The 15,940-nt window shown below is 40.9% G+C and overlaps 2 protein-coding genes across 4 annotated transcripts; both read right to left on the bottom strand.

Moving 5' to 3' along the window:
• Positions 1-3,050: 3,050 nt before the first annotated feature.
• Positions 3,051-4,951, bottom strand: cldn10d (claudin 10d). Its single transcript, XM_080878108.1, has 5 exons — positions 4,468-4,951; positions 4,110-4,271; positions 3,939-4,020; positions 3,728-3,835; positions 3,051-3,592 (listed from the first exon to the last, which is right to left on the bottom strand). Exons 1-5 carry the CDS (start codon positions 4,697-4,699, stop codon positions 3,400-3,402), a joined length of 777 nt encoding a protein of 258 aa, XP_080734234.1. The 5' UTR covers positions 4,700-4,951; the 3' UTR covers positions 3,051-3,399.
• A 4,479-nt stretch (positions 4,952-9,430) lies between these two features.
• On the bottom strand, positions 9,431-15,207 carry cldn10e (claudin 10e). Of its 3 annotated transcripts, none has more exons than XM_080878263.1 (5): positions 14,738-15,207; positions 14,479-14,640; positions 13,752-13,833; positions 13,537-13,650; positions 9,431-10,324 (listed from the first exon to the last, which is right to left on the bottom strand). In XM_080878263.1, exons 1-5 carry the CDS (start codon positions 14,967-14,969, stop codon positions 9,931-9,933), a joined length of 984 nt encoding a protein of 327 aa, XP_080734389.1. In that variant the 5' UTR covers positions 14,970-15,207; the 3' UTR covers positions 9,431-9,930. The 3 variants fall into 3 exon arrangements, with proteins under 3 accessions (XP_080734389.1, XP_080734390.1, XP_080734391.1); XM_080878264.1 differs by having other exon boundaries at positions 14,479-14,592; XM_080878265.1 differs by lacking the exon at positions 9,431-10,324 and having other exon boundaries at positions 13,552-13,675.
• Positions 15,208-15,940: the final 733 nt, after the last annotated feature.

The raw sequence follows: 15,940 nt of genomic DNA, 5'->3' as shown, positions 1-15,940 counted from the left end.
CAACCATTGTTGCTGAATGGCTCTGAACCCATCTCCTGACTCTAGTAGAGTCTGTACATCTGGGTCGGCAAGGAGGGCCAGCTGCACTCATGACACGACTCAGTTTGACTCTGCAGGGTCCAGCCAAAGTTCTACATCAGGCCTCCACTCCTCAGTGTCTATTAATGAGCACGCTGACTCCCTGTGCTAAACTTCTCAGTAATGTGGGCAAACTCTGGCAGATGAATGTTCTCCTGTGCCAGAATGAAAGGACTATTCTTAGGTGTTCAACCTATGTGTTCAAAACAGGATACTATGACTGTCAAGATGCTAGAGGAGAAGACTATCTGAATGGTAGTGGATGGCACTGGTACAGCACACGTGAGTCAAAGTCTTGTGTGCAAGCTTCACAAACAACAGATGTGTGCATGTGTGTGTATATACATATATATATATGTGTGTGTGTGTGTGCGTGTGTGCATGTGTGTACACAAGTTAGTAGATGAATATTATTCAAAAAAACAGCTTTTATGTATAATATATACAATGCGGAGTACCTCCTGCCTGACGGAGCAGATGATTAGCTTAACTGACGGAAGTAGAGAGCATCCAGTGAGGATGCTCTCAATGGCACAGTGGTAGAAGGTCCTGAGGATTAACAATCAAATGACCCCCTATGAGCAAGCACTTTGGCGACAGTGGGAAGGAAAAACTCCCTTTTAACAGGAAGAAACCTCCGGCAGAGGTTCAGGGAGGGGCGGAGCCATCTGCTGCGACTGGTTGGAGTGAGAGAAGGAAGACAGGATAAAGACATGCTGTGGAAGAGAGACAGAGATTAATAGCAGGTACGATTCAATGCAGAGAAGTCTATTAACACATAGTGAGTGAGAAAGGTGACTGGAAAGGAAAAACTCAATGCATCATGGGAATCTCCCGGCAGCCTACGTCTATTGCAGCATAACTAAGGGAGGATCCAGGGTCACCTGGTCCAGCCCTAACTATATGCTTTACCAAAAAGGAAAGTTTTAAGAAAGTTCCACATAAGAGGGGCCTGAAAACTGAAGGATCTGCCTCCCATTCTACTTTTAAATACTCTAGGAACAACAAGTAGGCCTGCAGTGTGAGAGCGAAGTGCTCTAATGGGGTTATATGGTACTACAAGGTCATAAGATGGGGCCTGATTATTTAAGACCTTGTATGTGAGGAGCAGGATTTTGAATTCAACAGGGAGCCAATGAAGGGAAGCCAAAACAGGAGAAATATGCTCTCTCTTTCTGGTCCCTGCCAGTAGTCTTGCTGCAGCATTTTGGATTAGCTGAAGGCTTTTCAGGGAGTTTTTAGGAATTTCTGATAATAATGAATTACAGTAGTCCAGCCTGGAAGTAATAAATGCATGAACTAGTTTTTCAGTGTCACTCTGAGACAGGATATTTCTAATTTTAGAGAATTTGCGCAAGATATTTTCTTGGTCAAAAATGACTCCAAGCTTCCTCACAGTATTACTGGAGGCCAAGGTAATGCCATCCAGAGTAGGAATCTGGTTAGATACCATATTTCTAAGATTTTCAGGGCCGAGTACAATAACCTCAGTTTTATCTGAAGCAGAAAGTTAGCGGCCATCCAGGTCTTTATGTCTTTAAGACATTCCTGCAGTTTAACTAATTGGTGTGTGTTATCTGGCTTCATAGATAGATAGAGCTGGGTGTCATCTGCATAGCAGTGAAAATGTATGCTACGTCTTCTAATGATACTGCCTAAGGGAAGCATTTATAATGTAAACAGAATTGGTCCTAGCACTGAACCCTGTGGAACACCATAGTTGACCTTTGACCTTGCATTTTTGACTCATGCAAAAATTGGAGTCTATTAGATAGATATGATACAAACCACTGCAGTGCAGTACCTGTAATACCTACAGCATGCTCTAATCACTCTAATAGGATATTATGGTCAACAGTATCGAATGCTGCACTGAGGTCTAGCAGGACAAGCACAGAGACGAGTCCACTGTCAGAGGCCATAAGAAGATCATTTGTAACCTTCACTAAAGCTGTTTCTGTGCTGTGCTGAGCTCTGAAACCTGACTGAAACTCTTCAAATAAACCATTCCTCTGCAGATGATCTGTTAGCTGTTTGACAACTACTCTTTCAAGGATTTTTGATATGAAAGGAAGGTTGGAGATTGGCCTGTAATTAGCTAAGACAGCTGGGTCTAGAGATGGCTTTTTGAGTAAAGGTTTAACTACAGCCAGCTTGAAGGCCTGTGGTACATAGCCGATTATTAGAGATAGGTTGATCATATTTATGATTGAAGCATTAATTAATGGCAGGACTTCTTTGAGCAGTTTTGTAGAAATGGGGTCTAAAAGACACGTTGATTATTTGGAGGAAGTAATTAGTAATTAATTAAGTAATAATTTCTCTAATGATTAAAATTTTATTTGTGAAGAAGTTCATGAAATCATTACTAGTTAATGTTAAAGGGATGGTTGGCTCAACAGTACTCTGACTTTTTGTCAGCCTGGCTACAGTGCTGAAGAGAAACCTGGGGTTGCTCTTATTTTCTTCAATCAGTGATGAATAGTAAGATGTTCTAGCTTTACAGAGGGCTTTCTTATAATATACCTTTCCTTATATTGTAAGGTAAATACCCTACAATAGTATACAGAAATCCCAACATCCCCTATGACCAAGCACTTTGGCAACAGTGGAAAGAAAAAACTCCCTTTCTGCTGGAGGTAGAAACCTCCGGCAGATTCTCACAACCCTCCGGCAAAACCAGGCTCAGGGAGGGGCTCAAATTATTTTTCCACAACACAAACCAAGCATGAACATGAAGAACTCAAAAAGAAGTTTTAAAATGCTTATCAACCACTTGATCAAAATTACAAAAATGATCAGTTTGTATGGTAAATAAGAGTAACAGGTTGGACATGTTATGCTTTAACACATCAGTTAGCCATTCTGAAATATCAAGAAAAAGATGAAGATGAATTGGTCCCCTCATTGAGTCCCCAATGAGGGGACCCATTCAGAAGGATTTACATAAGAGTCACTGGTGGCACAGGCAATTCAGGGACACAACTTTATTGCAGAGATTTTAAGCATTAAAAAACTTGCAAACAGAAAAATTGGTGCAGAATATTATAAGTAAGGAAATGCACCAGTAAAACATTAAAGGCCAATTGTTAAACATTTTATAACTTATATTAGCAACTGAACTTGTACAAAGAGGATTGGAGACATGGAATTTTGAGGAGGTTGGCCAATTTTTATACAAAATACACCTCGTCCACCTTGTGGACTCAAATGTAATTTACAACACCAACCAGTAAGAGCAATTTCTCCTTTATGCTACAGCTTCATATTGTATGGGTAATCATACGTTTCCTGTTCTCTTCACTCTTGGTTCCCTCTGGCTCAGACGAAGCTGTCTCTCCCCAAGGTTTGATCTGTCTTATTTGTTGCTCTGGTTGTTCGGCCATCCATGCCTTTGTTATACAGTGGGGGTACTAATGTCACTCTGGAGGATGGGGGCGGCATCATGTATGTACGTCTGGTACGGGCAGTGGTGTAGGAAACTGGTCTCTGTGGCCTTTGGGTGGAACTAATGCTAGAAAAACAGGAGACACAAGGTGAGGTAATCCAAGCTGTTATCGGTTGCTAGTTGTGGCCTGCTATACAGGCAGCCACGAATAGAGAAAGGTTACCACTTTACAACCTTTAAGGACTTATTTATTTTACTCACCATGATGGTAGGATTTCTTTCCCAGACAAATAGGCCAGCACTGCCCCTGCACAAATAAGAAGAAGGGATCCTCCCCAGCCAACAAAAATTGCCGCTCCAAGTTCAAACCTGAAGTGAATGCAGATGTGTTTCATTGCATGGATTTTTAAAGTTAATATCTATTTTTAAAAATCAGCTACTATAATATGAATACCACTTGAAAATTACTCACTTCTGTGACCTGAAATTTGGATTCTTAAATTCAGTTATGACTCTGTTAGCCCACCACGAGTAGGTGATCATGCCGCAGCCGCCTACCAGAAAAGAGGCTGTATTTTAAAACCTCTTTTTGGCTATTTTGAAAACTGATCAACCAACATATATGTATTGAAGGATTGTTTACCTGAAGCCAGGTAGGTGATAGCACCAGAAAATGTCACCCTTGAATTGACAATCTCTGTCCCACCTATTTTAGTACATTTCATCCCTATGAGTGTGAGGACGCCACCGAAGAAGCCTGTAATGACAGCACAGACCGCCAGTGCTCTGCAGGCGTGCAAGAACACTGAAAGAAAACAAATACAGTTTATGTTAACATAACAGTTGTGCATTTTATTAAGATAACCTAAAGAAATTTGTATGATTTCTCTGCTTCAAATTGTATCTTCAACATAGAAAAACATAGCAATGAGCTAAAGGAACAGCTGAGTAGAAATTAAAAAGAGAGACTGTAAAGTTTTGAAGATCTCAGCGTATCCTACCAGGCAGGGCCAGCATGGAGGGGTAGTATTTGCAGTCAGACACCCCCGTGGTGTCTGAGATGCAGTCCATCCACAGGTTGGAGTAGTAGTTGGAGGTGGTCAGCACTACGGTGCCCACCTCTGAGAAAGTCCAGTACTCTGTGGGAAGAGTTGAAGAGACCAGAATCCAGCCACATAAGCAGGACACGAAGCAGCCAATCTCCACGTACATCACCACCGTCCTGTATTTCATGGTGAATTCTGGTCTTCAACCAAAATTCGTAACAGTTGAAAAAGTAAGGTCTCACTGCAGGAAATGTGAATGGGCCTCCTCCTTTGTGTCATTGCTGATGTGTAAGTGTCAGACTAGCAGTGTGGATGCTTTGAGCTCATCTTATCTTTTAGATAGTTTTGTCCAGTAAGCGCCTTTGATGTTGCCACCAAGAACAGCATTACGCCTGCCATTGGTTTTAACCTTTTCATCATGGTGTGCCTCTACTTTGTTTAGGTTCCCTGCTCAGATGTCAAATGTGTAAAAGTCATGGTTTTCATGACTAAACATTAACTGTTGTTTGTGTGATGTTGTGTGTGTGTGTGTGTGTGTGTGTGGTGGGGGGGGGGGGGGGGGGGGGGGGGTATTTCATAACTTTCAAGTTTCACGGTGATCCCAGATTTCAGAATTGTTAAACGTATTTGTTTTTCATTGTTTCATATCTGTTATTGTGTAATAACAGAAGACAGCATGGTTTCTGGATCATGTTCATATGGGGCTTATTTGCAATGGTAGACCTTTAACCTGTGTTTGTGGATGAAGTTGTTTCTGAGTACATCGCAGTCTTTTGCGACTTAAAATTGGGGAAAATAATAAAAAAAATCCTCCAAAATTTATAGAGATAGTTTTCTGCATTTTGGTGAACCATTGCCTAACTTTATGTCTGAGTGTTTCATGTCGTGCTGTTGTAAATAAAACATGCATTTATGCGATTTGCCGTCATTGCATTCTGCATTCAGCCAGAACTGTCTTATCCAAGCTGTCTTGTCATTTCTGTAAATAGTCTTTTGGAATAGATCTCCAAGCTTCGTCAAGGACATTCCAACGCTCTTTGAATGTTGGCTGCCTTTTGTTTCATTCACTGACAAGATCATCCTACATTACTTCAGTAATGTTGAGATGCTTTTGCATGATGTTTCTGAATCTAAGCTTTTCCTTGCTCATAATGTTATGAGTTCCTCAAAACATCTCTCTATCTTCCTCTTTCAGTCTGATGGAGGGAGAGGATCAAGAATTTTCCTCACGCTTTAAATGTTTTTTCCCCCCCATTGATTCTAGTAGTGGTAACAAAGCACAGTAGTTTATATGGTTTACATTTAAGTAAACCAACCTTTTTGGATAGTTAACTACGTGTGGAGTTACACAGTGAATTATACAGCTAGTTAGAGTGAGAATTCACGAGAGGGATTTAAAAACCACATTACCTCAGTTTCGATGGATCTGCTTGTCTATGTAAAAACAACTCGACCACGTTGTTTATGTATAAACAGTAAGCAGCCATGCCTGACACACCTGCATGAGGGAGAGTTGATGACACACGGGGAAAAACACACACAACAAACCAGTAAGTGGGTGTTCCGAGAAGCTTCTGAAATTGTGTCTTTTATCCTGTCTTCCTTCTCTCACCCCAAACGGTCATGGCAGATGGCCCCGCCCCTCCCTGAGCCTGGTTCTGCTGGAGCTTTCTTCTTGTTAAAAGGGAGTTTTTCCTTCCCACTGTTGCCAAAGTGCCTTCTCATTTGGGGGTCATCCTATGGGTCTACCTTACAATATGAAGCACCTTGAGACGACTGTTGTTGTGATTTGGCGCTGTATGAATTGAACTGAATTGAATTGAATTGAATTGAATTGAATTGAATTGAATTGAATTGAATTGAATTGAATTGAATTGCAGCTCAGGCTTTGTACATGCAAATAAATGATACTCACAGCCGACCACATGGAAAGTAGATGCTGTTTATCAGATCCCATTTATACTTCTCTGGTCTCCCCCAATGTGTCTGCACTCCAATCCAAAAAATGCAATCACTATGCCAGCCAAACCAATGGAGAAACTGCTCAGCAGAAGCTCCCTGACTCCCTGAAGGTGTGCTGAGACAAAGTCCGGAATGGTCAGGCCCCACCATATCTTAAAGACCTCATTATAACATATTATCCCAAAATAGCACACCAGGGTCAGAGTGCAGGCTTACTTTTCGTTCTTTCTCCTTTGGTCACCTCATTTTCTTCTTTCTTAAAGGGCCATTCCAGCATATTGTGTTTACTCAGGGTACTCATAAGTATTAGATTAAACAAAAGGCTATGACATTTAAAGCAACACACACAGAAATATCAGAAGTTTTATCTTTCACAGGTTTTCAGCTAAATACATGGAAACAAATTAAGTGTTTTTGCCATAGACTGCCTTAATAACAAAGTGCCTAAAGATACCATTTAAAATGGGCAAAGTTGGTTGGTCCTGGCTCAGCTTCGGCGCCTAACAAGCTCATCACTGGACCCACTTCAGTTAGCCTACCAGCCTGGCATTGGAGCGGATGATGCCGTCATTCACCTCCTACATCGTTCCCTCGCTCACCTGGAGACCGCTGGAAGCACTGTGAGAATCATGTTCTTTGATTTCTCCAGTGCCTTCAACACCATTCTTCCCTCGGTTCTGAAGGACAAGCTGGAGAACTCTGGAGTGGACCATCACCTCACTACCTGGATTTTGGACTACCTCACCGACCGACCACAGTATGTGAGGACTCAGGGCTGTGTGTCGGACAGGGTCGTCTGCAGTACGGGGGCCCCACAGGGAACGGTTCTGGCTCCGTTCCTCTTCACCATCTACACTGCAGACTTCTCCCACAATTCCACCCAGTGCTTCCTGCAGAAGTTCTCTGATGACTCTGCAATAGTCGGCCTCATCACTGATGGGGACGACAAGGAGTACAGAGGACTGACTCAAGACTTTGTGGACTGGTGCCAGCTGAACTACCTCCAGATCAATGCCAGTAAAACCAAGGAACTGGTGGTAGACTTCCGCAGGCACAAGCATTCTCCACTGCAACCACTGAACATCCAGGGTATGGACATTGAGGCTGTGGACAGCTACAGGTACCTTGGTGTTCATCTGAACAACAGACTGGACTGGACTCATAACTCAGACGCCCTCTACAGGAAAGGGCAGAGCAGGCTGTACCTGCTGCGGAGACTCAGGTCGTTTGGGGTGGAGGGCCCACTCCTGAAGACCTTCTATGACTCTGTGGTGGCTTCTGCTATCTTTTATGGTGTGGTCTGCTGGGGCGGCAGCATCTCTGCTGGGGACAGGAAGAGACTGAACAGGGTGATCCGAAGGGCCAGTTCTGTTCTAGGATGCCCTCTGGACCCAGTGGAGGTGGTGAGTGACAGGAGAATGGCGGCTAAGCTGTCATCCCTGTTGGACAACGTCTCCCACCCCATGCAGCAGACTGTGACAGCACTGAGCAGCTCCTTTAGTGGCAGACTGCGGCACCCACGGTGTGGGACGGAGAGATTTCGCAGGTCTTTCCTCCCCACTGCTGTCAGACTCCACAACAAAGACTTTAACTGAACAAACACACACATCCACACATGTGCAATAACACTAAGTGCAATAATCTTTTCTGGCATCGTTGTATTTTTACTCAGTTGTATATAGCATTCGTATTCTATTTTTATCTTATTGTATATTTTTATTCTATTTTATTCTACTGTATATAGTATATTATTTTATTCTATTCTGTACAGCTGTGTACTGTATTTATTCTTATTGTATTCTAATTTTTGCATCATAACTTTTGCACTGTCCACTTCCTGCTGTGACAAAACAAATTTCCCACGTGTGGGACTAATAAAGGTTATCTTATCTTATCTTATCTTAAGTTGTTCCTTGTGTGTAGACACAGCACTGTTTCATTTCTTGAGTTTGCTGCCTTTTTTATGCTTGAATGTTTCTCAGGTCAGCATTAAGTGGTTCAACAAACAGATAAGTTTGTTGAACCTTGGACTGATGTGAGAATGAGTGAAAAAGTGAAAGACCGAAAGGTCCAAAGAAAAACTTTGAAAGACCTTCATAAAGCCTGGAGAAGTTTCTCAGAAACACTTTAAAAAAACCAACAAGAAAGTCGTGCTCCTTGGAAGCAAACTAAAAAGAAATGCATAACACTTTAAGATTTTTTTTCTGGAGCCCTCAGTTGATTAAAAACAAGGGAAATTAGGATTAGTAGCTAAAGTGACAAGAACAGCAACTGCAAAGCACTCCACTACATAGCCCTCAAATGAATTTTACCTTTAGTATGTTGTATATATATATATACACACACACACACACACACACACACACACACACACATATTTATATAGTTTCTTAATAAAACCCACTCTTATTTTTTCATTTACAGATTCATTTACTTCTAACATTACTCAAATAGGCTATTTTTTGTTTGTTTGTTTGTTTTTATAAATGTTTACCAACTGTTATGTACTCTGAGTTGTTCAACTCAGAAAATATTTATAACATGAAGCTAACATTTTCCAGAGCTTAATTGTTATTGTACTAAAGATTAATTTGAGGGGTCAGGTGGGAGGCACTGACTGATTGGTTTTTTTTGTTTGTTTGTTTTTTCCTGCTTGATTATGGTCATATTATTTCTATCCATTTGACCCCTTTTAACTTTCTATTGTGACTTGTAGGAATAAACTGTGTTTATAACAAACAGAAGATAGCAGCTTTGTATTATGTGGTAAGAAATGTATTATGTTCATTGTGTCAAGGCTATGCTGCAAGGACTGGTTGCCTGTGATCTTTGCTTGGGTTTCTATATAGCAGTTGCAGTGTCTGGATATTCTAACACTAAACACTTTGTTTTCAAGATTTTCCACAAGGTGCGATGCTCAATTGACAGAGATAGAAGTATTGTATTGTACTGAATCTTTATTTTGAACATGTTAAAATAGTATAACAACAACAAAAGAGGGAAAAAGACAAAGCAAACAAAACGAAAACAAAGCAATAATAATTATAACTTACATGTTCAAAAAGGAGAAGGAAGAAGCATCAACTTATTTAATCCCACCACATATCCACTATTTATTAACTAACAGTCTGCACTTTTTATTTTCTGTCCATCAGAAGTCTCTAGCTATAGATGAAATCACATTAATTGTTCTATTTATTTCCTCTAATGTGAAGCAGCCTACCTCCAGTAGGCCATAGCAAGTGTGCAACCCACAAACATCCAGCCTAGTATGCTAAGCAGTAGCCCCAGGATCTGACCCGGTCTCCTCCACATCCCTTTCATTTGGTAAATATATGCAATACACCAGCAATGATAAGAATGCAATTTATACCACATATTAAAATATTGAAGCATCTGACTGCTTGGTCATCACATGCTCTGAAGTTTTTTTTTTACCTAATAATTGATATTTGTTCAAATATAAGAGTTTTTGACATATGGTGCAATCTCACTCCCTAAAGTGCCTGACATAGAGGTTTGTGCCCTGCTTCTATGGCTGTTCCTGCCACTCCTCACTTCTGACAGACTTGATAGGCTAGACCTTGAAGAGAGGCCAGACTGTGACCCAGATATTGATCCTAAATCTGTCTTCAGCTCAAACCTTTCAGACCTTTCTGACTGGGTGGAACGCCCTGACTTGGTCGTGCGTCTGGATCTTGAGGCAATGCTAGATAAATCTGAGCCCTCCGACCTTGATAATAGCTCAGAAATAGAGGACAGTTTGGTCTTGGATGTGATTTCCGACACTGTGGACAGAGATGTGGTGGACTTGTTTTGCAATGGGTCTGGCAATCCCTTGACAACCACCCTAAGGAAGGAGATGCACATTATTGTCAAACATGACAGTTACATGTTCCACTAAGCAAGACATAATAAAAAACAAATTAGTATTAATTGATAGGTCAGCCAAACTGTTGATGTTTTTAATTATTATTTATTATTATTTGCCTTCTTTCAAGTCATACACATTTACTTTCGATTATTCATCCTGGCTCTTCATGGCACTTCTACTACTTTTGGTCATTTAGGCTTCTGCCTCGGAGGTTTTGGCATACCTGCTCATTATTTTAAATGGCATGTCCTTTTTCTGTCTTCATCATTCTTCTGTTTTCAGTGCTCTAAACATTTAGCACAACTCTTCAGGTTTTGGGGGTACCAGCATTGGTAATCGTTAGCGGGAGTAGTCCTTCTGAGTTTCTGATGTTTCCTGTCCTCCACAGGAATGATTCAAGCATGGTTCTTATAAAGTCACGTGGATCCCTGTATTATCTGCCATTTTAGCAGCATCTCCTTGGCCTCTATACAGTAACTCTTTCCATTAACATCTTGGAAAAGTCCTGCATTTAGAATTGGTAATAGCTCTATCTCTACTGTTTCATTTCAAAGATCTTCACTAAATAGGTTGGTAGGTGCTGCTCTATCAGCCTTACAAGCCTTTCTTTCCACCCTCAGTCGTGTAGCGCCAAACACATCAAAGTTGCCTAGGAGGCTTAATGTTGTAAGGTAAGTCCTTATAATTCGAAACAGCTTTCCTTCCACTCATCTCCAAATCATTTGCACATCTTCTGCCTTACTTTTCTAAGTTACCAAGTCTAAATTCAGTCGGCATCGAGCTGGTGGTGGTATAAAAGTCTTACTCTTACTCCCACTCCTAACTCTTTGCCTCATTATGTTCTGTGTGCTCTCTACTGGCCTACAGCAGCACAAGCCTTAATGCAGTGTCTTCTCTCCACTGTTCCTTGCAACTCTCAGCCTTTCGTAGCCTTTTTTTCTCTCTGTGGGCCATCAGCGGCCCCGAGCATTATTGTCGGCTCTTCTCTCCTGTGCTGCAACTTTCAGCCTTTGTAGCCTTTCTATTCTGTCAATTATCAGAAGCCCTGTGCCAACGCTGCTCTTACTGCTTGCATTTTCAGTCTTTGCAGGTTCTCTGTTCTGTCAGCTATCTGCAGCCCAGGGCCTTAACCCAAGCTCAACCTCTCTGGCCTTTGATATCCCTCAGTTTTCCCTTCCAATCAAATGGCAAACATAGCCTGCCATTGGAGGGCCACTGCCAGGCCCAGAACTCATGCTGGTATTTTGGGTGGTCTGTTGTTGTTGCTCTTCTCTGTGCTTATGCTTCCTATGCCTTGCCATGCCATGCATTACTCCTTACATGCATAGGTTTCCTTTCCCATGGGCCAGAACTCTGCTGCAGTAAGATCTTTTTTTCTTTTGGGATCTTGCTCTATCCCCTTTCACAGCTGGGGTTCTGTTCTGCCAAGACGGACCATTGTAGTCTAATCATGCAATACCCCTATCTAATTTCTGTTCATTAATAAATTACGTTCATTCTTTCAAATAATCTCTCTTTATTGAAATAAGCTTCTGCATAAGTTCTTTAAGGACAATCTATGGTCTCTCATCTGTCTGCTCCCAGGTTCTGCTGGCTAAATTAAAGCTTTATCACTCCAACTTTATCATGTTGTCAAGGTGTTTGTCATCACTGGTCTAGTCCAGTAACACTCTCCTGGCTTTCTCCAAGCCAATCAGCACTCATGCTGTGTAGTTTAAATCTCATTCTCATTCTCCCTTTCTGTTCCGCTAAGACGAGCCATTGTAGACAAACCGCCAAATTTGTCATTTGTCGTGTTCATTCTTTCAAATGATCTCTCCTTATTGAACTACCCTTACCAAATACCAGATTTGACAAAGAGGGGCAGGTCTAGGGATGGGTATCGAAACCCGGGTCTTGTTGAGAACCGGTTCCCACTGTTTCAATTCCTTGTAATTGTTTGGCATTTTTGCAAACGATTCCCTTGTCGATTTCAGTCACCCCACATGACCTGGCAGGAAACATGGCGGCTCAAACGCTCAAAAGTTTGGTTATACTTTACGAGAATGGATGACAGCAGGGCAACTTGCAATACTTGCAAAGTAGATATTTCATTTAAGGGAGGAAACACTACAAAGATGCAAAAGCATTTGCTCACAAAACAAGCGATGACCTTAAATGAATGTCGTGTTTTTAATTCCGCTCCGGACTCAACCCAGCAGCAGCGGTAACGTTTGAACGTCCTCTCCCGTTAATGCGGCAGGTAAATAATCAACTAACAGTGCATATTATGTTAGCGCGATCTGCCTTATTACAAAACCTGCCATTACTGTGCGCTGCATTTAGGTGACCATGAGGCTCAGATGCTGGCAGTTCTCGCTGCAGTCTACCGGTAGCGTCTCCTTTCAGGCCAGGATAGACGAATGTCACCAAGCAGTGACTAAGTTTGTGGTAAAAGGCTTGCACCCATTTGCCACAGTATATCCCTCTGATTTTCGGTAAGTGAATGTGTTTAATTGTAGGCAGGGACATTACTGGATATTCTTGTGTATTTACTACAGCATAATTTATGTTATACTTTGTTATTGCTACAGAAGAATATTTATTTTATTATTTTACATTTACAATTTTTTTTCCTGGGGACCCTGTGACACCACATTGAAGAGCCGTAGGCTGTGGATCTCTAAAGATCTCACTGTTGGGTTTGTAAGGCCATGTTACTCTTAAATTTCTATCTTGTTCAAGAGAAGATATAAAACACAGTTCTAAGCTAATCAACCTTAGTGTTCTCCTTATTTTTTAAAAAATTGATAAGAGAATCGATAAAGAATCGAACCGTTAAACAGAATCGAAAATGGAATCAGAATCGTGAAAATCTTATCAATTCCCATCCCTAGACAGGTCTGACTGTGTAACAAGTTGTTTGCCATTAAGTGTGTTGATTCATAACACAAATGATCCTCAATTTTGACAAAGTTGCAAAATAGACATATATTATTAAGACTTAAAATTAGTGATTGAGCCCATACACTTGGCAGGTAATGTTAACAGAGGTTAGCATGGAAAGCCGTTTTCCCATAGACTTATACAGGACTTCTTTTTGCAACCACCATTTTTACAACCATTTAATGGCCTTCAGATAGAAAGCATTGGCCTCATTTTTCCTACCTGGAAGCTACATTTCTCTTCTATACTGTCCAAGCACTTACTTTTTCTCTCTTCCACAGAGCGGTGTGCACACTGACCATAGATAAAAGGCACCACCAGTGATGTGAAAGGCTGAACCCACCCAGCCAAGAAATATTGGGGTGCCAAGGTTAAACCTGTTGGTTGCAAACCAGAGAGATGCTGAGATCATAATTTTAAAATTTCCGTTTTATTCAGTGTCGGTTAACATTTATTCTGTGTAACTATGGTTACTTACTGGAGTCCAGTGGGACCAGGGTCAATATGTATTGCATAGACATACTGTGCATAGACACCATACCCAGATGTGGACAGCACTCCTGAATGCAAATCAAATTTAAAAAAAATAGAGTCAAAAGTTACACTGGCTGCTATGCATATTGCATATGCAACATATGTTTGTATGCATAAGATATATAATACATTTTGGGGTCAGCTTGAAAGAAAGGCAGATGTGAAATGTAATCTAAGAGTCATAGATGCAAAATTATAAGACATTTTGTCAGTTTTCAACCAATTACTCATTAATTGACCTTTAAGACCTTGGTCGATTTGGGCCATGTTTTAATGGATTGTTTGATGATGACATCCCTACAACGTTTCATCAGAATTCATTCAGAATTGTTCAAGTTATCATATTTACAGACAGAAGGAATCTCATGCATCCTACCAAAATCATAACTGCCTGGCAGAGGTAAAAACTTGAATATTCTGGCAATTATTTCATGGTTCAGTGGTAAACGCTTCAAAAAGGATATTAAGTTACTGTGCTGAATGTCAACAGTAAGTTACCTTTATCCAGCCTTGACACAAATTAACCAGCAAAATCCATGAGCAGACAATGAATAGAACTTAAGTACACAAAGCCATCCCTTTGTGTACTTTTAGAAGCCCTCCCTTCTAAAAGAGTGATAATATGGTATTCACACCCTATGATTTTATAGTAATTAAAGTTAGACATTTACCACTGATGATGTGGCAACATCCACCAATGTAGATCTTCTTGTATTTTGATTGTACTTTTCCTCCAATGTAGGTGCACTCCATACCCAGCAGACTAAGTACAAACCCCAGCATGCCTACAGAAAGAGCCGACATCAACAGGGCTCTCACTATTTGGACATAGTCTAGAGTGACAATAAAGGACAGACAAAGGTTTATATAAACATTCTTGATTTGCAAATGAGAATAAATACAGCTTGAATACTGAATATGTTGACATACCTTCCACAGACCAGAGTACAGGGAAATCCTTACAGTTGGTGACAGCAGTTGAGTCTGTAAAACAAGATCTCCACAGACTAGTCCAGTGCCAGGCTACCTTGATGACAGCCGAACCTCCCATGCCCCCAACGGAGGCAATCTTCCAGCCCTCCATTGCCATAGTGCAGGCCACAAAGATCCAACCCAGTACCGTCATCAGGAACCCCCAGATCTGAACCACTCGAATTTTCATTGTATGGATTGTTGTTGTTTCCTTTCTAGATTTCTGACCCAGAAGCTTTTGTTTATTTAAGCTTGAATCCTTTTTCACCCAACTGCAAACCACCAGTTTGTTGAGTTTCTTTTTTAATTTTTAAGATGGTAGTTGGTGATTCAAGCAGTCCTCGGTCTCCAAACTCAAACAAATGCTCTTCTCAGAGAGAAGTGAATATCGTGTTTAAAAAAGGGGATGTGTGGTGTTGTTATCCAGATATTTCTTTTTGCATGTCTGTGTGGGATAAAGCAGTAATGCAGGTCCTCATGGGCCTGAGATTGCTTACCTTAGCATGTATCTCAAATTACCGGAGACATATCCACTGTTTTCAGACAGCTTAAAAGAAGAAGGACCTATTTATAGCATGAGGCGTTTTCTTTTCTAATTCATAATTAATACTGAGATTTGTTTTTATATCAGGCTTTTTAAGTTCCCTCCATAATATAGCTAAAAAGCATGGAATTTAAAAACATCACAAAACCTTAAAATAATGAATAGGAAAGGTTACCTAATTAAAAGAGAGATTTTAGAATATTTCTTTACTTCTTCTGCATCTTCCACAACTGCTGGGTCAAACGGTACAATTTAAGGAAGGGTTGCCAGACTAAGGATGTAAAGGTCTAGCTTGATATTTTTTTCAATAATCCGATTGTTCAGTCTGACGTCACTAGCCGTGTCTGGACCTAAACCCCGCTGCAGGTCCATATATCAAACGATCACTATGGCATTACTGAGAGTTGAAAAACTGTCTAAAGTCTTTCATCTTTAATAAAATGATCAGCGTTCTGCTCTACCAGGTGTAACAATTGAGTTTAACATCCAGGCATCCATGAAAACTGAATTTATGACATTTAACGGAGTTAGAAGTTAGCAGGGAGTTAGCTCGCTAGCTTCTATCTAAATACAATATAGCATGTCAAAGGAGCTTGCAAGGAAAGCGTCTGGACTTC

This window comes from Rhamphochromis sp. 'chilingali', assembly GCF_963969265.1.
Source record: "Rhamphochromis sp. 'chilingali' genome assembly, chromosome: 3".
Lineage (NCBI taxonomy): Eukaryota > Metazoa > Chordata > Actinopteri > Cichliformes > Cichlidae > Rhamphochromis > Rhamphochromis sp. 'chilingali'.
This window is presented reverse-complemented; position numbering and strand designations above follow the sequence as displayed.